We start from the raw sequence: 21,714 nt of genomic DNA, 5'->3' as shown, positions 1-21,714 counted from the left end.
TGCCATCACACATACCTGCTGAATCTTTAAGTCACCTGGAATGTGCAGGGAGGCTTCATCCCAGCTGGTCTCAGGGATATGGGGCTCCGCCTCCCACCCCATCAAGCTGTGCAGGATGCCCTGGCCCACACCTGTGCCTATCAGCTCCCTGCATTGACATGGATGGGGAGTCTACTGCGTACCTGGGGTGCCACAGGCCCAGGGACTTACGACAGCAGGGAACAAGGCAGATGTGGTTCCTGACCTCACAGGGCTTCCAGTCTAATGGGGGGAAGGACATCAAATAGACAATGATAAAAACGACTATTACTTATGAACAAGAACGTTTGCTCCAAAAGCAAGGCACAGGGGAGTTGAAGAGTAATAGATAGGGGAGCTAACCTGATTAGGTGGGGCATCCTGTGGGACGTGATGTTTAAACTGACATGTGAAGGGTGAGGAGCAGCTAAGCAGGGGAAAGGGTCAGGAGCAGGGAAGGAAGACAGACCAGGGCACATGATGGCTCTCTCTGGGGCGCGAGCTGGGTGATCGAGGGGACAGTGACAGCAGAAGACAGAATCACCCCAGGTCTCCACAAAGCTTTCCAGCTCTGAGCTCACCCTTCTCCTCTCCTTTATCTGCACATGTCTTTCTGTGCCCCTGGTCTGGTAATATTCACTGGTCAGTTGGCCAACACTTGCTGAGCCTCTGGTAGGACACCATGGCTGACCTCAAAACTGGTAATGTTGGGGCCAGTGTGGTAGTGTAATCCCAGCACTCTTGGGCTGAGTGGGGAAGATCGCTTGAGCCTGGTCAAGGCTGCAGTGAGCTGTGATCACACCACTGCACTCCAGCCTGGGTGACAGAGTGAGACGTTTTCACAAAAAAAATTTTCATGTTGGCCTAGGCTCAAGTTAACTCATGCAAATGACTTAATAGTTAAAGGGCAAGTGAGTTTATGATGTTTGTGGTGCTTCAGGGCCAAGGAGCTGCAGAGAGAAGGAGCTATCACAATGGCGCTGGTTTGGCCAGGGAAGGGCTTCAAGGAACAGGTATTTAAAAGTCAGCTTTAGAAGGTCAGGGATGCCAGGAGAGTCAGGAGAGGGGCACGGAGACTGGAAGGGGACACAGAGAAGTGTGCATGGAGTCGGCTTTCTTTGCTCTGCAGGAGCCTTGTGTCTCTGGTCACCAGTGACATAACAGACACACAAAACTAAGGGGTGTGGTAGGAGACACTGGATCTTTCTGTGGCTCTGTCTATGGCTCAAAAGCTGTCTCCTAGAGCCTGAGGACACACAGCCTACTCCAGCCTAAATTAAAGCAATCTGGAAGAGAGATGACATTTTAAAATATTGGTGCTATTTTTTTTTTTTTTTTTTTTTGAGATGGAGTCTAGCCCTGTTGCCCAGGCTGGAGTGCAATGGCGTGATCTCGGCTCATTGCAACCTCCACCTCCCTGGTTCAAACGATTCTCCTGCCTCAGCCTCCTGAGTAGCTGGGATTTCAGGTGCCCACCAACATACCCAGCTAATTTTTGTATTTTTAGTAGAGACGGGGTTTCACCATGTTGGCCAGGCTGGTCTTGAACTCCTGACCTCATGATCCACCCGCCTCAGCCTCCCAAAGTGCTAAGATTACAGGGGTGAGCCACTGCGCCCGGTCGGTTCTGCTATTTATTAGCTGCTTGACTTTTCTTATGATAAAGCACATAAAGACAGTCTCTATTAGACGAAGCTGGACTGAAACCCGGTGGGGTTCCTGTTCTTGCTACATGCACTGATGGGCCCATATTTGCTCCTTCCTAGACCCTAAGCAGAAGAAGTTGAACCACCTGTTTCCTTTCCTTCACTCTGGGTGTTTTTCCTCTGTCCGGAGGTGGTCCAAGGATCCAACGATGGGGAAGCTAAGAGCTGGGCTGGGCTGGCCTGGCCTGGCCTGGCCCAGGCCTACTTCCGAGTGGGACAGCATGGACGGATTGTCTGGCACAGCTTTCTGGGCGCCAGGGGAGGGGTAGATCTGGTGGAAAGGATGTCAGTTTCCTTGAGGAGGAAATAGGAAGATTGTCTTGGCAACTATAACCTCTACTCTAGTTAACTATATCCTCAGTAAGCCCTGGAATATTAGTTTCCAAACTGAAAATTGGAGGAGGGTAATGCTATTAGGAAGACCCATTACCCAAAAAAGAGGTTTCATTTGATAGTACCTTATACTATTACAAAATATTCTTTTTTTTTTTTTTTTTTTTTTTTTTGAGACAGGGTCTTACTCCCGTCTCCCAGGCTGGAGTGCAGTGGCACAATCACAGCTCATTGCAGCCTTGACTTCCTGGGCTCAGGTGGTCCTCCCACCTCAGCCTCCCCACTAGCTGACTAGCTGGGACTACAGGCATGCCCCACCAAGCCTGGCTAACTTTTTGTATTTTTAGTAGAGATGGGGTTTCGCCCTGTTGTCCAGGTTGGTCTTGATCTCCTGACCTCAAGTGATTCACCTGCTGCGGCCTCCCAAAGTGCTGGGATTATAGCTGTGAGCCACCGTGCCTGGCCTACAATATTTTCAAAGACATTTTCTCACCTATAGTACAGAAGGCATGATTATTTAGTTTTACAGGTGCAAACAATGGGGTTCAGTACTAGTTAATCTTATAAAGGAACTTAAGAGGACAAGACTAGAATCTAAGGCTTTTCACCCCAAACCTCAAATTCTTCTTATTCATCATTGTAACCCAAAGTATGGCTGATAACTGGTATTTGGGATAATTATAGAGAAAGTTCTAATACAGCTACGTATTTATTTTGTATATACTATGTATTTTAAATTACATGTAATTTATAAAAATAGTATATCTAAACTATTTCAGAATATTATTACATAAGGTGAGGCTAAAAATACATATAGATAATGTGCAGATAAGCAAATACGTGAAATTGCAATTTTAACAAGAGAATTTGGGAAAGAGTAGAATATAACATTTTTCATCCTGGGCTTCCATTTGAAAGTTCTTACTATAATTTATTACAATACCAGAAATACTAGAATTCAATAATACAATATATGAGTGACATTTTAAGTCTTAAAAACACCTAAAGCATTTGTTAGGAGGATTGAAGGAAGTGATATTTGGTCCTTGTATAACATCTGAATATCAGTAACCCTTTGTTTTATGGATAAACATCTTTAAAAATTGTAATGAAGGCTGGGCACAGTGGCTCACGCTTGTAATCACTTTGGGAGGCCAAGACGGGAGGATCGCCTAAGCCCAGGAGTTCGAGACCAGCTTGGGCAACATAGTGAGACCCTGTCTTTCAAAAAAAAAAAAAAAAAATTAGCTGGGTGTGGTGACACGCACCTGTGGTCCCAGCTACTCAGGAGGCTGAGGTGGAAGGATCACTTGAGCCTAGGAGGTCGAGGCTAAAGTGAACCATGATCATGCCACTGCACTCCAGCAACAGAGTGAGACCCTGTCTCAGTAATTAAATAAATAACCAACCATCAGGAAAATAGTAAAAGAATACGACTGAAGACTTAGAAAGTATAGAACGTGTTTTTAATCTTTTTAGCACTTTAAATTGTAGTGATAATTTGATCGGTATTTTAATAATATTTTGAATTGAAATTCAGCAGCCATTCGTTCCTATTGCCAGATAATTTACGGATGCTAATGTATCTCTACATGAAATTTCTGAAAGTTCAACTGAAGTCATTCAACACGGACACCAATTCACATTGTGCTAATCTATGGTTACCTATCATGGAATTCAGACAGAAGACACTCCATGGCCTTTGATGGAGAAGCCCTTTAAATAATTCATAAGAATGTAACAGTGGGAATATCGGGTTTGGGGTGGGACGGGGTGGTGTTCATTTTGCACCTGACTGGGAAGCACAGTGAAAAGTCAGACGGGAGCAGCATGCTGAGCAGCTGGGGAAGGCCCCGGAAGGCACAGGTTCAGAGAGGGTGCTGAGTTTGGGGGTCGTGCAGGAGGTTGGGAGGGTTCTGCACCCTGGGCAGTTAGTGGATTCATTTTCCAAGCTCTGAAAGGTGCAGAAGGCTGAAGAAGCTCCTCTTTATCCCTCCTGTCCCTTCCCCTGTAGCTCTCTGGCTGTCACTCAGAGGGCAGGGCCATGAGGGGCACGGAAGGGAGGCCTCTTGTGTTCGTAGGGCAGCTCCACCTGCCAGGTCAGCGATGGTCTGAGCAGGCACAGGGGATCATCTCCACGCAGAAACAGGACACTTTCCAGGATGGGCACAGCCTGCAGTGGCTCTCAGTAGCCTGTGGCTGCAATGAAGGGGAATGAAGGGGATCTGGCTTTTCTGGGGGTTTCCCTTAGAAGCAGCTTCATGCAGAGGTTAGGGATGTGGACTTTGGGCTCCATTACACCTGACTTTGAATCCAGGAATGCCTTTTCCTAGCTGTGTGATCCACAATGAATAAAGCTACCTTTCCCAGTCTTAATTTCTTCATCTGGAAAATGGGGATAATATCGCCCCTGTAGGGCTGCTGTGAGGATTACATAAAATATATGCAAGGACCAGATGCAGTGGCTCATGCCTGTAATCCCAACACTCTGGGAGGCCGAAATGGGCGGATCACTTGAGGTCAGCAGTTCGAGACCAGCCTGGCCAACATGGTGAAACCCTGTCTCTACCAAAAATACAATTAGCCGGGCAGAGTGGCATGCGCCTGTAATCCCAGCTACTCGGGAGGCCGAAGCATGAGAATTGCTTGAAACTAGGAGGCAGAGGTTGTGGTGAGCCGAGATCCCACCATCGTATTCGAGCCTGGGCAACAGAGCAAGACTCCATCTCAAAAAAAAAAAATGTGTGTGTATATATATATATATATATATCTATGCAATGGCCTGTCACCTAACAGGCTCTCACAATACATGGGAGCAGTTATGCTACCAGCACTGTCACTACTGTGGCCACACCACTGTCATGATGGCCACCACTACTGTTAGGAGGGTGATGACCTCTCCTCTGGTTATTATCAGCACTGCCGTGACCACTGCCCACATGGGTACCGCCACCCCCATCGCCGCCGGCACCACCATCACCCCCATCGCCGCCGGCACCGCCACCCCCATCGCCGCCGGTACCACCACCACCCCCATCGCCGCCGGCACCGCCACCCCCATCGCTGCCGGCACCGCCACCCCCATCGCCGCCAGCACCGCCACCCCCATCGCCGCCGGCACCGCCACCACCATCGCCGCCGGTACCGCCACCACCATCGCCGCCGGTATTGCTACCACCATCGCCGCCGGTATTGCTACCACCATTGCTGCCGGTATTGCTACCACCATTGCTACCGGTATTGCTACCGGTATTGCTACTGGTACTGTTACCACCACTGCTACCGGTATTGCTACCAGTACTGATACCACCACTGCTACCGGTATTGCTACTGGTATTGCTACCGGTATTGCTACTGGTACTGCTACCACCACTGCTACCGGTATTGCTACTGGTATTGCTACCGGTATTGCTACTGGTATTGCTACCACCACTGCTACCGGTATTGCTACTGGTATTGCTACCGGTATTGCTACTGGTATTGCTACTGGTATTGCTACCACCATTGCTACTGGTATTGCTACTGGTATTGCTACCACCATTGCTACTGGTATTGCTACTGGTATTGCTACTGGTATTGCTACTGTTATTGCTGGCCAGAGATTATTTAATTCCACTTATCACAGAATGGCCCAGTGAGAAGCAGACTGTTTGAATTCTAAGTGGGTTTTATGATTTCAGACTAGTTTTAAGACCTGCAAGAGTTTGAGAGACATCAGTGTTTTTGAAAATACAATGAATAGAAACAGGCTCATGCCTGAAGCTTCCTGTCCCCTCTAAACTCTTATAAATCATAGATTTAGTTGTCTCCTTAAGAAACTAGACTCAGGGATGCTGTATATTTGGTAGAGCCTCAGGAGGAAAACAAATAAATTTAGAAAAATTAAAAAACCTAGAATATCAGCAGAGGACAGACGCTAATCAAATGCAGATGATCTGAAGTCCAGAGCTTGGCTTACACTGAGGAGGAGGTACTGAAGTGCAGGACACAGTTCTTTCAGCAGATGATGGACCAGAAAAGGAAGAGGTGTAGCAAAGATGATGGCTAGAAACATTTGTTCAAAAGGGAGGACATTTCTTGGCATGTGGAAATTGAGTGGATGTAAAATGAATGGACAGCGTTAACATTTTGCTTTTTACAAAGGAAGGATGAAATTATTTAGCTTTAGCTAAATGAAAGATGGGGCTAGAAAATAGATGTGGGTTGTTCTTGGTAAGACTAATTCAGGACTTTACCAAGAGTTCCAGGAAGTCGGGGGTGCAATAGGGAAGGAGACGCAGTAGAAGGCTTGGAAGATGGATTTGGCAGGAGCAGGGCAGGAAAGGTCGAGGCGGCTGAACAGCAGGGAGGAGAGCTGAGGTGCATGTGTGTGCCAGTTATCTGCACATGTGACCATCCCGAATCATCTACTTGCCCAGGTCTGGGTCTCCACGGACCAGAGCCATGCTTACTTTAAACACTGATCAGAGAGACCAAGGTAGCCTTCTATTTTTAAAACTTTCCTCGGGGTCTAAACATGTAGATGGCAAGATTTCTCTTTAAAAATATTCAGGCAGAATAATCAGGCAAGAGTAGGCAAGTCTTTGTTTTCGATATCTTTTCACAAGGAAATCTGGAAAAATAAAGCCAAGTATGCTATGTAGAAAGCTATGTATTGAGGTGAAGACAACTGGATTTATAAGCGTATCAAAATCTAAGGAAGTTAACACATTTGCCATCAAATTAGGTTTTGTGCTTACTTTTCTCAATTTTTAAAGTGGCTTTATTGAGGTATGATTTGCATACTATAAAATTCACCCATTGTACGTGTATAATTCGTTGATTTTTTAGTAATTATGTAGAGTTCTGCTACTATCACCTCTATCTCAGATTTCTTTTTGAAACCAGAAATCTTGTTTAAAGATTTTAAAAAATTATTTTTAAAACCAAGACAAATGTGTAACAGGCCAAATGTTTAAATGTCTTTATTTAAAAATGTTTGACATCAAATTTAAGCTACTATTGCCTATGAGAAAAGCAAACAATGAATGTCATTTATAGCAGTTTGTAGCTAAGACCAATAATGCTAAACTTCCTCTGTTTCATACATGGCAGGCTTATTCTTTCTTTGGAAAACAGATTTAATGAGTTAACATTAACTAGAAGAGACTGAAAGATTTACTAAAATACTGGTACATTTTTTCAAAGTACAATTGATGAATAACAACTGATGAAATAATTGATGGAAACATCTTCTTTCAATTTTTCTAGAAGGCAGCAGAAGTATGTCATATATACTGTTAAAAGTACATCTAACAAATTTTTTTTAGCATTGTCAGGAATTTGGAAACCAGTTAGCTAAATAGTGTTTGCTAAATGTGTTTCGTGTACCTATTTCTGCCCAAGATGCTGCAGGGAGGTGCGTGCTACGGTGGAGAGAATTCTTTATTCCCTAGGGTAGTGGTAAGAAATTGCCTCACTTTTTTTTTTGAGGCCCACTGACCTAAAGTGGGAAAAAAAAAGAGAATTATAGAAATGGTTGCTTTATATTTTTAATAAAATTCAATATAAAAAGAACTACAAAATTCTGGGCTGGGCGGGGTGGCTTATGCCTGTAATCCCAGCACTTTGGGAGGCAGAGGTGGGCAGATCATGAGGTCAGGAGTTTGAGACCAGCCTGACCAAAATGGTGAAACGCTGTCTCTACTAAAAATACAAAAATTAGCCAGACATGTTGTGCGCCTGTAATCCTAGCTACTCAGGAGGCTGAGGCAGGAGAATCACTTGAACCCGGGAGGCGGAGGTTGCAGGCAGCTGAGATCACGCCATTGCACTCCAGCCTGGCTGACAGAGCGAGACACTGTCTCAAAAAAAAAAAAAAAAAAAAAAAAAAAAGAATTACAAAATTCTTTAATTAATACAACCAAAAAATAAATAAATAAAAGAATGCTCTGAAAGTCTCTATTGTAATTAGCTACAGGAGAGCAGGCGAAGGATGGCGTGGGGTGTGGAGATGATGTAGTGAGAAAGAAAAAGATGTAAAGAAAAAGAGGAAATGGAGAATTCAGGGGAAGGAAAACGAGGGTGGAACAGAAAGATACACACACAGACCCATCCATCCTTAGAGGGAGAAATACAGGAAGAGGAAAGAGAGGGAAAGGTGTCCAAGGAACAAAATGATCCTCTCCTGGCCATCACTTGGATCTTGCTGCCACAGGCACTGAACGTCATGGGGTGTGTGTTGTCACAGGTGTAACTGAGAGTGTGACTCTGGGGACCTGTCCTTTGATGTCCTTGAGATGACACTGGGCTTTGGAGTAGATATGGACTCTCTGCCAAAGGCTTCCCAGGCTTGCTCTGGGAGTTTCCAATCTATGTTGGGAGACTGAACCACTGATAACTAATGACGTGAAGTGGGGTTTGCAGTGAACAGAGCCTAGAAGCCTTCCTGGGGCAGGGCTGGGGGACGAGGGCAGGGCAGCACTGAGCAGGGAGGCGTGTGGGGAACAGCAGGTGGAGACCCTGGTTTCTCTCTTTCCTCATTGGTTTCTGCTTATCCTCCAGAAGAGACATACATTGGAACTACCCAAATCCAGACTCTGATTGTGACTGAGTGCGTTTAAGGCTCTATCTCGTTTTGGTCATGAGTGTGGGTATTCACTGTCATTCAATTGAAGCCACATTTATGATATTCCATAGCTTTACTTACAAACTAAGCCCTGAATTCTGCTCGCAGCCCTCTCTCCACCTTGGCCGTGAGTGACACTGGGCAGCTTCTGAAGCCTTGCTGGGTTTCCGTGCATTAAGTCATAAACTGAAGGCATCTGACTAAAAGATTTCTGAGATTTCATCCAGCTAAAATAATGACATATTTAAAATCAAAACTGAGCAAATAAAACCCTGAAAAATATGAACCTGGATAAAGAATATTTTGATTAAAGTATCCTTAAGAGTGTGTTATAAATTAAGGACAAAGCAAACAATTTAAAACATTGTCCGATTTAATCTACATTAAAAACACTCTTTTTTTTTTTTTTTTTTTTTTTGAGACGGGGTCTTGTTCTGTTACCCAGGCTGGATTGCAGTGGTGCAATCTTGGCTCACTGCAACCTTTGCCTCCCGGGTTCAAGTGATTCTCCTGCCTCAGCCTCTCAGGTAGCTGGGATTACAGGCACCCGCTACCACACCCAGCTGATTTTTTGTATTTTTGGTAGAGACGGGGTTTCACTATGTTGGCAAGGCTGGTCTCAAACTCCTGACCTTATGATCTGCCCACCTCGACCTCTCAAAGTGCCGGGATTACAGGCGTGAACCACCGCACCCGGCCTATTAAAAACACTCTTATCTTCTAATATCAAACCAGCCATTTGCCACTTAAAAAAAAAAAAAAAAAAAAAAAGTGAAATAGGATACGATATGATTTCAATACTTTGTAGCAATTCATTACTTTGCTTTAAATGTTTAAAATTTCGCAATTTTGTGTTAATCTATCCAATCTTAAAGTCATCACTGGCAGACTCAGATTTTCTAAGAACTGGACTTTTAAAAGTCAAAATTATGGCCGATCTTTCTGAAAATGTTAAATGAACAGGGAAATAAAGGGAAAAGTGCAATTACTAAGAATCTCTAAAACAGAGTTATGTCCCTTTATCTTTCATTTTCACTACAAACCTCTCAGCTCTGATTTTCGTGTTCCTGCTCATAAATCCAGAGGGAAGGCTGTGGGTGGTGGGCTGGATGGGTGTGGGAGGATACACTGTCATCTAATAGTGGAATCAACCCTTTCAGTTGACAAAGGCAACAACCACATCTTTAGATGGTTTATTTGATCTGCGTGAAAGAGTGGCAGTGGGATTTCTGGCACTTGAATAAGCGGAAACAATATTTTTGGCTAGAGGAACTTCTCCTGAGTTCTCTCAGGGAGGCTTCTAGAAGGCCATCTGGACCAAGCAATATTTCTTTTGTAAAGCCCTGCATTTGGAAACAGAAATGAAAGGTGTGCGAGCGGCAATCAGAAGCCTGTGAAAATGATGTGCTTTCAATATTTTGGGAGGAGGGATTTATTACTGTTTGTAAAGTTTCTAGATGAAGAGACTTACATAAGGAAAAAAACTCTTACTTTCCTTCTTCTTTATTAAGAGATAACTTTCCAGTTTCTATTCCAGCAGAAGATGTGTTACTAACGTGAACTTATCAGCTTGCACTGTTTTTCTCTCCTGAGTGAAATGAGAATGTTGGTTGTGTGGTGCTTACAGTTGTTAGGCCAGGCAGTGATCTTGTTTCTGACATTTGTAATTGTTAATTGAACCTAGAATTCAAAGATGAACACTTCCCCTTCCTCGGTCTTTAGCCAACTTGTGAAGTTATAACGAAGGGGAAATATTGAAAAAGCTAAACAAAATCCTTCCAAAACCAAACAAAGCATGTACAGCGATGATATGAATCAAAGAGACTGTCTGGAAAACTGAAAATGAAGCAAAGCCATATTTGTAGCCAGATACTGCAAAATATGAATATTCTAGCAAAGTATCTTTAAAAATTTGACACACATAATACATTGTGCTATTCCTTCACATTTTTGTGTTAGAGTCTCCATTTGGAAAGAAATAGTAAACTCCTATATTAAGATTTCCTGTGATTAGTGACTGTTTTAAAAAAGCAACTGACTGTTTCCTTTAGCTGTCATTTTTGCCTAAGAGTGATGAATATGGAAAGATAAAAACTTTAGCACTGAGTTCATAATATAGATTTGAGGAAATACATGTTATCATACATACTTGAATGTTTATGTGTTGTATAAACATGTATGCTATATGTATTTGTTTATATAAAATTATTTCTATTGATATCAATTAATATTAGATGATTATTTGCTTGAGATGTTTTCAAGTATCCAATTTTTATAGTATATAAAATTCTTTATTGATAAAAAAGAACTATTGAAATCCTATTACTTTAATAAGCATATTAAATTCAGTTTTGAATGAAGAATTTTCAAATATTAATGGAATCACCATTATTATAAAAAAAAGATAAAAATGGAAGTAACTTTTAAGAAAATCCTTTATAAATTTAAAACAAATCATGTGGAAATGATTTATCCTGGCTAAAGCATTTTACCAAATTATTTGAAACTAAAGTAATTAATGGTATGCAGGTTGTATCCCAAAGTACATTTTTCTGGAAGGATGGAAGAAAGTCAGTTTGATTAATATTGTGGATGGAAACCTTACAGCTGATGTCGGCTAAATTAAAAACATTTTAGTTTCTGGGAATTAACATAGGAGCAGAGATTATTTGGAACGTTTAAACTTTTTCCAACAGATTTTAATAAGATAAGATAACCTAGAGTCCCCAGTGTCAGTCTCTAGCTCTAACTCTGATTACTGGACTACTGTGCCAAGCAAAATTTTTTAGCCTGAAAATATCTTTCAGTTTCCTGAAACAAAGCAGCCACAAGAATCACTGCCTGCCAAACAGGGACAGATGATATGAGCTGATTGTTATTTGTTTTAATGTAAAGTGATTGTCAACCAACATTATACCAAGGACACCAAACTTTATTTCCTTAGAACTTTTAATTAAAATAAACATCCCCAAAATTCTGTGATACCAAAGTCTGAACTCCAATAATTTATCTGCTCATGGTCTAAGTAGTCCCATGAATTTTGCCATTTGGAGAGGACAGGAAGAAAGGGTAGAGCTTTTATGTTTGAATAATAGTAATGATTATTACTATAGAAAACACAAATGGCTCAGCACTAACTGTGAACTTCAGCTGTACCTTTATGTTTGGGCAGGATATAATTTAAGATGAGAGCAGGAAGAAGTGGAGAAAAGCAAAGATACATAATTTTTCCTTCCTTGGGTCATTTCTACTTAAAAGCATTACTTGAATGAAATTTTCATCAGAGGGAGGAAAAAGGTCTTTTGGAAATTTGTGACTGTCACACTAGGACACAAACCATCAGTTTCCTATCTTTGAAAGAGTCATCTGTGCTTCGGACAAAATATCTGAGGGTTCACGTGTTCATCAGTGATTCACATTTGACATAAAACAGACTAGATGTTTGTTGGAAGCAATACTTTATATAACTGTGCAACCTATTTACACAAAATCTTTACAAACAGAACCCACATTATTTAAACCCCAAGATCCCCTCAAGATCCAGAGTCACCTACCTGCAGATCCAATTTCTGTGACTGGCCAGTTTATAGGCAAAGTGAAAGAAACATGCTAACTGGATAAAATAACCGTATGTCCCTACTGGAAGCCCCATTATTTGAATCATTTCAACCTTGCTGGACAAAACACCAGGAGAATTTGCTGTAGGAAACAAACCTCCACAAATGGGGCAGGGAAGAAATTACCTAATAGTCAGTCTCCCCTCTGCTCAAATTTCTATGGTTCTGTGTTAAGAAAAGCCATCCTGCCACACTGTTGTGAGAGCTTATGCCCCAACGAGAGGGCATTTCTTATTTAAAAAAAAAAAAAAAAAAGTCCAGAATTGAACATTTAAGTTGCCATCATCAAAAGGTGTGGTAACTTTGGGAGCATTTTCCCAGGGAACAATGCTTTTCAAGATACAATGGAAAAGGGCCATTTTCCTCATTCAAAAACTTAAATGCTGAGCAAAGCAAGTGTTTCTGGTTTGACTTCTGTTTGTTGGCTACTGAAATTCAGGGTAAACTCTCCCACACCCCTATCTGCTTACAATGCCAACTGCCCTCCTTTGATGCTACCCAATGTGAAACCTAGCTAGGATGGGTCATAGACACAGTGCTGGCCCAGACTGGAACTCTGCTCTCTGATTTCAATGGTCCACATGCTGCCTCAGTTTCCTATTTCACCAGGAGGTGTTTATGACATGCCTGTCCTCAGCTGGCACAAGGCTTGTAGCAGAGGTATAGAGCATTCAGTGTGGGTGTACATGGGCAGGTATTCGAGGGAAGGGGGTGGATGGATGTGTGAATGAGAGTCCATGGCTCTTCGTTCTAGGTGAATAGATTTATTCATGGGAATCTTGATTTGGGGTTAAGACACAAAAATGGACATTAAACACAAGGTCAATTTAAAATATTGTTTCTATGAAATGCATTACTTTTCTGATGGCCACTGTTGATGGGAAATGGAAGGATGCTATTTATCATGAAATTGGTATAAGTCCAAATTGGGTATTTCCAACGTAATACATTCTGCCTTTGGATATTAAGTGTGAGTTCGTACAAAGATGAGCCTGCTGGTGAGTGTGCCCATGTGTGCATGGGTTGAACGTGGACATCCTTAGGGAATGATCCATTTAATATTGTTGCACACTTTGGCAAGTCCTGGGATTTTCAAGTGTCCATGCCGCCAGTGAAAAGTGCAAGGGACATGTCTCACATGGATGTCACAGGTTCAGGTTCACCACTAAAAACCAGTTTTTTTTTTTCTTTCTTTTTTTTTTTTTTTTGCAGGGGGGAATGTTTAATATTCAGAACTGTAATAAATTTTCAATATTCTTTCTCCTAAGTAATTTTGCATTATAGGTATCAAAACTTTACTCCTTCTGGACATCACAGGCTGAGTTTAGAGATCACCCCTAGGATAGATTTATAAATATAACTTTCCCTCCTATCCTCTTAAAAAGAGGCAAACGGTATTATTGCAAATAACCTTTAAGATAATTAACTGACAATGCTGCAACTAGCATAAAATCTTCCTTCAGGCGACACCTAATTTAAGTGTTACTGGCACAAAGTGGAGACAGATTGTGCATTACCACTGCAATATTTACATAGCAGAAACCCACAGAGCAGGAAACGCGAGGCTCAATGATGCACTAAATTAGGAACAACCGTACTCCAGTGTTAATTTGCTTTCCATTACATCCAAATCTCAGGTCCAGAAATTGGTACAAACACATATACAACCTCCCACTCTTAGATGACTAAACCGGAGGAGATTTCTGTACTTTTTTCCCCCCAAATTAAAATAACTTGAAATTTATTTCTTTCCTCCACAAGAACCATTTAGTCAAACTGTGTTTATTTCATTACAACTTGTTCTCACTTTGATCTAGGATTATTTTCATATGAATGCTGCATAGGAGTCTGTAGAGAAAAACTAAACAGACTTCTATTTTCTCTAAGGCTGCCAATATATTTTATGAAAAGAATAAAATGAGAGACTTGAGAGCCAGTTAGTGAAGTATTTAGGAACATGGGCAGGGCAAATCTACCTCAAGCAATTTTCTCACTGGTGAATGTTGTTCCCTCCCTTTCCCCCCTCCCCAGATATAATGAGTTTTCTTAAACCATTCACACAACATATTTGTTTCATTCTTCCCGACAATATTTTCAATACTACTTTTGCCCAAGGCATTAACAAAACATTTACCTTTCCTAATTGTTGATGTTCTTTAAAGGCAGCAATCAGTTCTTCAGCCCACTTAATTTTTTCAGGGGAAGGAGAAAACTGCTCCTGGACCACGGCAATTTGGTTAGGGTGAATCACCTGCTTACCTACAAGAATATTAGTAACATCGGAACCGCGAAACAACGAACAGATGTTCAAACAAAATGTTTCTATCACGTGAGGTTCCTGAAGTCCTCATAGACTGTATGTTAAATAACTAATTTAAAACTTTTTATTGAGAAAACAAAACAAAACAAAACCTGCAATCAGACAGGCTTTTCCAGAATACCACAGAAGCACAACTACAACAATGGAAGTAATTGTGTTTCCGATCCTATAGAAATGCCACCTTAGGGCAGATAATCTCTTATTTTTAGTTACAGGTGGGCTGACTAGGCAGCTTGTTGAATAACTGCTTTGGCTGGGACTTTAAAGGATAATGTCAGCAAATTAGAGGGATTATTTTGAGTTGAAGTAGAAAAAAATTAAATGAGAATTCTCTCAAATTTTATAAGGTGTCTTTTGCTTGCTTTGTAGAATTATACCTCTTTCCATGATTTCTCTTAGAAATGGTCTGCTGGTTTTCATAAAGCTTACAGATGCAGTCATTACAACTATATTAACTATGAAATACAGTTTTATAGTAGTATATTTAATATTTTTTCTTTTAGATGAACATAGTTTATGTGTCATTTCTAACCCCCAATAGAAAATTGCATTTGAATGAAAATATTTTATTCAGTATGGTAAAATAGAAGGCAGATTTGAACACTGCAGCCTCTAGATTACTCCACTTAAAAATTAAAAAATAGATGCTTAAAGTTTCTCTCTCCAAAAATATACCCAGATTTTCCCTTTTGGTTTATAGAATCAAGACTGGGTATTTCCTCTTTATAGCACCCTACATATCCCAGAAGAAATCTTATCTCTGTAGAAATACCTTCCAAAAAGATTTATGATTCTTTTTATAGTTGAAAGATTTTAAATGAAAACATCATAAAAAGATAAGAGCCACAGGATTTTGTGAAATAATGCAGTCGTTAAAAAAATAACTTAACAATCAGGGAAGTGTGGAATCCAATCAGATCATTAATAAAATGCAACATAATTTAATGTTATAATAATGATGAGATTATATTGTTACGTGATAAAGTTATGAACATAATTGGCTCTTTAAAAATGAATGTACACTTAATGATCATTTACTCTGCTAAATATATTTGTTGGTATATCATCAATTTGCTTTGCTTTTGAAATAGTTATTTTAACATTTAGACAGTATAATTTATATCCTTGATGTTTTATATCCTTGCTGTCAATTCCTATTACTTGTCATTATTCTATTAGAATGAAAAAACAAATGATGCTTGTAAAAACATGTTTTTAGTGTTTCATGTAAAAGAGTTTAAGTGGATAAATATAATAATATCTTTTCTTTCCAATGGCATAATTAAAACATCCTCACATTGCTATTTCATTCCTTTCTGTCAGCATACTAATAAAATGTTAAACACTTATATAAATAAAGATTCTTTAAATTACCTGAGGAATAATTTCTGGGAACGAATAACATGAGGGATGACAAGAGGGCTTTTTTCAGTAGTAGGTATTGAGATTATATTTAAGTAATCTAATAGTTGTCAGGATATTGTTAATAAAGGATGTCAGTTCTGGTAGTCATTTCCTACTAATTGTTAGCCCTGAATTTCATAATTTATGTACATAATTTACACCAATGCGTAAAAAGCCAGATTTCATGGGAACTTCTTGGTACATGCACTATAATTTGAGGAGCAAAACATAAACTACTTAAAATACTGTGAAATCACTACTAGCTCTCCATCCTCCAGTACCTATATTTTGGCAGTGAGGCTAATTTTAAGATACATGTTAGGTTTTAGAAATGTGTGAGCATTTATACGTGAAGTTCTCTTTTGTCACATCTTATATATTCCAACAACTGTATAGCAGACTTTAATGCCATGTGGGAACCAGGCAAATATTTTATACAGAAGAGTTGTTATTGACAAGTTACTGAGAGGGTGCAAAATTGGAAGACATTAAAATTTATGACCATGAAATCCTTTTTACAGTACCGCTTGATATATCGTGCTTTAAATCAATACCTGTCAAGTCTTTTAGGTAACTGTATGATGGTGTCATTTTTGTCTTCTACAATAGACTGCAAAAAAGAAGAAAACCTGTAGTGCTTCATATTTATAATCTTTCTTCTCAGCATGTAGCACTGGAGTAACTGTAATGACTAAGTCAGCTGTTAAAGCTTTATTCCAAGATTTAGTTTTGGTTTCTTTTTTACAAAAAAAATTCCTAAAGTTAATGGCCATTTATACAGCCAATGCATTGATTTAAAATCAATCGACACGGACTGTGACTCTGGGAAACGACCGCAGAAAAGAAACTACAGCTAACTTTTAAAAACTACAACTCATTGAAAATATGTATCATTTTTAAAAGTAAAAGAAATCCTTATAGCACAGACTTAGTCTTCCTTACCAGCGTTATGGATAACACAATACTTTCACTGGATTTTAAACCTTTCAACCACCTGCTTCAGATAAGGCATGTCTTCCTTCCTCCATCCCTCCCTCTCTCCTCCCCACTTTTCCTTTCCTTTTTTTTCTTTCCTTCTTTTTCTTCTCCTTGTGCAAGGCCCAAGGTATGGCAATCAAATGCCAAACAACTAGGACAAACAGATCCTGAGGGGTCTAAAATACTCATTAAAAAACATTTATTTTTAAAAACGACTACGAATAATCTCCTATCTATTTTATTATCAGATTGATTACCTCTTATTGGTATGCAGAAATATAATTGGGGCAACAAAGACTTTCTCTCTAAAAATTGCAAACTGCCTACGAAGTGTGGCTCCCTAGTTATGGCCTGGTTCCCTTGAATATATAATGGGCACTGTGCCCTCTGTGCCTTCCCATTATCCTCGCTTCCCCCCTTTTTTTAGCGATTTAATACTCCCCGTCGTGAAGAAACAATAGTGCCAGGTCCATAAGCTCCTCGTGCTGAGTTGGGCACAGTCTAGAAATTTAAACCTGATTTGAAATAGCCTGTCTTCTGTGATTGAATTAGGGGCCAAGTTAATTCAGTCCTGTATCTTGGAGACACTCTCCAGCTCCCGGAGAAGTTCTGGGGCAAACATTTACCCCAGAGGAGGCAGAGGAAACTCAGATTCTGCTGAGTGATGGTGGAGGGGCCAATGTCGATGCAGTGCTTTCTCTTTTTTATCGAATTAGTTCCCATTTCAGAGCAACATCTGGCCACCTGGCAGCCAGTGCCATACATTGCAGGCCAACAACATCAGGGTCTATTAGATAAATTTCATGGAGTTTTTCTCCAACTTTTCCATTTGGGTCACATCCTAACCAGTCGTTGGAAAGAGGCAGGAACAAGTACAATCGCATGGATGTGGCAGAGGACTCCTTTCTTCCTCAGTCACTATGAAACGCAGGAAGAATTCGTTTATTAATAGTTCAGATAATTGAAGAATATTTCCCTATACGGGATCACACTTATTTAAAAAATTGGGGGGATCATATTTATTTTAGCTCTTTGTGTAAAAAACACAAGAACAAACTCAGAGCTTTATTTAATTCGAATATAACACTAGAATAGCTTCTTAGGTCATTCAATTTTATTTGGACTAAATCATCATCCATTAAGATATTTTTTTACGTTTAAGCCTGCTTTATGAAATGTTTCTTTTGGTAACTGCTACCTAGATATATTTCAAAAACAGTTATAACAGGAATATCAGGATGCTCGTCTCTTTTCCTTATTATTCGGGTGCCTTTCTGATATTAATATTCTTAGAACTTTCAACAGAAGAACAGGTAAGAGTGAAGGAGCGCACTATGTTTTTCCCATGGTGGTCAGTTTGTGTGTGTGCAACTGCATGTGTATGTTTGTGTGTAGCCTCCTATTGTGGTTTTTTGAAAAATAGATCTCTGTTGTAAAAACACAATTTTCTGTTGCTCCTCTGGCTCATGGGGACCTGAGTGACCAGGCACACCAATCAACAGATACCCGCCTGTGCCCCAGACCGGACTGCAAGGGACCTGCTGATCCTAGTGCCAGCCTATGCCCGTAGGTGTCGCCAGGTACACGGACACTTACTGGGAGGTGGGAGAGAGAGGAGGGGCTTGGAGTGGCAGAAGAGCAAAAAACTACTTATGAGTAAAAAACAAAACAAAAACCAAAGACAATATCACCAACATTTTTTTTCAGAAATGAATTAAATTTTGGATATTCTAGGAGATTTTTCTTCTATCCATCAACCAAAATTCTTGTGGCGGTTCACTCAAAAACACTTTTTTAACAGCCTCATCCCTCCCTACAGGTCAGCCAAGACTACAACAAAATGATTAAGAGGATGGAGAGAAAAAAAAAAAAAAGCAACTAATATAAAGAGGAAATAAAATGAGTGATTTGTTGACTTGCAGGGCCAAGGAAAACCATGACAATGTGTCTGGCAAGTTTTCCCCTGTGTGGCTTGCTCATATTTCAAATAGTGGAGTAAGTATGGGAGATATCTGATGAGATTAGAGGTGTTTCCGGGTCAAATTTCTATTTTTCTGGAATGCTTGCTAATTTAGACACTAAGACAGGAATCATACCAGTGAAGCCCATGGCAGCTCCTTCTCGTGACTGTCTAAGAAGCCCAGCTCCATCTCGAAAGTCGATGTACACCAGATCTATGGCTTGCAGACCAAAGGCTTTCGCTATGACAACAATCTTTTGCCGGGCGTAGAGAATATCCAGGGTTTCTTTACTACTTGTTGCACCTGAAAATGGGATGTTAACAGAAAAAGGAGGCTTTAACTTTGGAAACCGCACTCAGACATTTATTATAAAACCTCAGTTTGTACAGATGTCTATACCTCCCTGGGAACTGCTCCTCCGCAAAACAATTATTCAAATATAAATGAAGACAGGGATATGTGGAGGCCAAGTTAAATCTCCTATGTGTCTGTTTAACTGACAAGGCATCTTTCAATAGAATTACTTCTACCGGAGGCTGGGTCAGGGTCGCAAGGGACTCCTGATATTTTTTTTTTCCCTTCTTATCATCGCTTGAAAAGTGCCAGTCCAAAGACAGCACCACAAAAGGTGGCCCAGCAGCTATGCAGGGCAATGGTTCGTGTTTCACAGCAAGCACAGAACTGTGTGTGCTGTGATTGCCCTGTCCAAACTGAAGTTCTGAGCCAAATGCTTCAGCTTCAGGGTCTGTCTGGATGGAGAACTTGGGGAGACGGGAGGGCACTTGTTTTGAGAGGGCTGGAAAGCGTCGATACGCCTTCTGTAGCCCGCTGAACCGTTGGATACACAAGTCTCCTGGAAAGACTTGTATTCAAATAAATTCAGTTTTTTCACCCTGAGGGGAGGGAAGTGTCCCTGTTTATATTTGGAGCATGCCACTCCCTGCCTAGGGAAAGTGCCTGTCTTCAGGTCACTGGGGCTGGTTTCTGTGGCCTCGGCCGCTTTTCTAAATGCTTCACGGTCTCCAGTCAAAACACGCAGACCCCTCAAGGGCAGCTCACAGGGGATGGTGAGAATCAGCGAAAATCAGCACGTTTAATACTAAGAGTTCGGAAACATATTGTAAGAGAAATTTTAGATCCATTTAAAATATCCACATACCGCATATTCTGTAGAAAACAATTTAGTAAGGCAAATGTGAAATCGCCTTAAATTTGCATTAGAAATCTAGACAGCCTACAGACTGATATGAAAACAAAATACCGAAGCAATGGTGAGGCTGTTCACATAATATATTTATTAGGAGCAAAGGAGATGCCATATATTCCTGAGCATGCCTGGGGCTGCAACAGGCTTTCTATTGCTCGTGTCTTTTATAAATGAACAGCAGTAATAATGTAGTGTTCTAGAAGCAGGGAAGCTATGAGGAGCCCTAAATTATCAGGAAGTAGTGTCCATTCCATTGTCATGAAAAACCATTGTCATGGTTGGCAAATATACATTGTTATGTAAATGTCCATTCTTGAGGGGTAAAGAAAAAATATATACACACATATACACGCACACACAGAAAAAGAGAGAGAGAGAGGTCTTTGACACCTATGCTGGCTCGAAAGTCTTCTCCTCCAAAAACGACTGCATCTAGAAAGAGACCTACTTGAGGCCCGATCTTTAGGGTTTCTTCACACACTGCCTGTAAAAGAGCAGAACAGAACCAAGTCTCACGGAAACGCGTGCGTCAGAGGGAAGAGGCACGGTGCATTTCAGTAACAGGACGACCTGACTCTTAACACAGTTTGGCTGAAAGCAGTCCTAAAAATGCAGCCCAAATTTACCCCTTTCAAAAGGTATTTAATATCATCCAAGATAAGTATGTTGTATATATTTGCTTTGTTTAATGGATTATATGAATATAGTTACAATGTTCAAATTGTAGTTCATCTCATTTTTGGAGAAACTTTGAGTTGACTCATTTTGCTTGTGCTATAAGTAAGTTATTTATATCTTTCCAGAATTTGTTTTTTGCTTTAAGAGACTCTCGTAAAACCACAGGGGAGAAGGAAGGAATTTTAAAATCAAACTAATTGAATTATTTGCATTAGGATCAAGCACATGGTCTCAGGATTAAAGACAGTACAAAAACCTGCAACTCCAGAGGGGAAAATAAAAATGCAACAAGTCATCCAAGATGTGTTCATAAAGCAACTTCAACATTTATATATGAAAGTCAAGGCAAATACCATTCGTCGTAGACATAACCGTGAATCTTGAAAGGTGGAGATATAACCTGCTAATATACGTGGGTGGGAAAGAAACGAGGAACCGGTGGGGACACTGTTGATTAATTTCAGACATTGTAAGTGTTTCTAAGTACATTATGGAATAAAATGGCGAAGCAGTGCTTAAAATTAAATCACTGGATGAATCTGGTTGCATCTAAGGGATATGCTTTTGATTATATTCTCAGGATTCTGGGGCTGGCTGGAAGAATTTATGGTTAATTGTGTAAACAAGCTGCTCACAGGACAAGGCTTGAAGCAGCTCCCCAAACATTTGCGCTCGACCCCTTCCGCACATCCCAAGGCCTCAAAGTTGCCGCTCACACATTCCTCTCCAGTACAGTTCGACTATGTTTTTTCTGTTGTTTTTAGTGATTTCTTTTCTCCTGCCCTCTGGGGGGGCTGGGGTGGGGGAAGGGAATCTAGGAACTCTGAAAGGGGGTGCTAGATTGATGTTCGCAGGTCAGGTGGAGTGAGAGGCATATTTTGGAAA

The 21,714-nt window shown here is 40.6% G+C and overlaps 2 protein-coding genes across 23 annotated transcripts in view; one reads left to right on the top strand and one right to left on the bottom strand.

Moving 5' to 3' along the window:
• The window catches only part of CLYBL (citramalyl-CoA lyase), a 290,169-nt gene that overhangs the window by 11,113 nt on the left and 257,342 nt on the right, over positions 1-21,714 (bottom strand). For 5 of the 14 annotated variants that reach the window (XM_024231097.2, XM_063715013.1, XM_063715010.1 and 2 more), the window contains exons 5-7: positions 20,542-20,635; positions 19,080-19,247; positions 14,416-14,540 (exon numbers count right to left, since the gene is read on the bottom strand). In XM_024231097.2, the coding sequence (XP_024086865.1) occupies positions 14,416-14,540; positions 19,080-19,247; positions 20,542-20,635 (387 nt within the window). Of the gene's footprint in view, positions 1-3,506; positions 4,257-14,415; positions 14,541-17,813; positions 17,902-19,079; positions 19,248-20,541; positions 20,636-21,714 lie in introns of those variants that run through there. The other 9 variants (XM_024231099.3, XM_063715016.1, XM_063715017.1 and 6 more) reach the window with 3 other exon arrangements.
• LOC112128603 (uncharacterized) overlaps positions 1-21,714 on the top strand; it is a 127,065-nt gene that overhangs the window by 74,569 nt on the left and 30,782 nt on the right. The window contains exon 1 of one of the 9 annotated variants that reach the window (XR_008512805.2): positions 17,828-18,563. The exons of the other annotated variants lie outside the window; for them this stretch is intronic. The gene's annotated coding sequence lies outside the window, so the exon portion shown is untranslated. Of the gene's footprint in view, positions 1-17,827; positions 18,564-21,714 lie in introns of those variants that run through there. 9 annotated transcript variants of the gene reach the window in all.

Source organism: Pongo abelii, chromosome 14 (assembly GCF_028885655.2).
Source record: "Pongo abelii isolate AG06213 chromosome 14, NHGRI_mPonAbe1-v2.0_pri, whole genome shotgun sequence".
NCBI lineage: Eukaryota > Metazoa > Chordata > Mammalia > Primates > Hominidae > Pongo > Pongo abelii.
The sequence above is the reverse complement of the archived record's forward strand: the minus strand, read 5'-3'. Positions and strand labels throughout refer to the sequence as shown.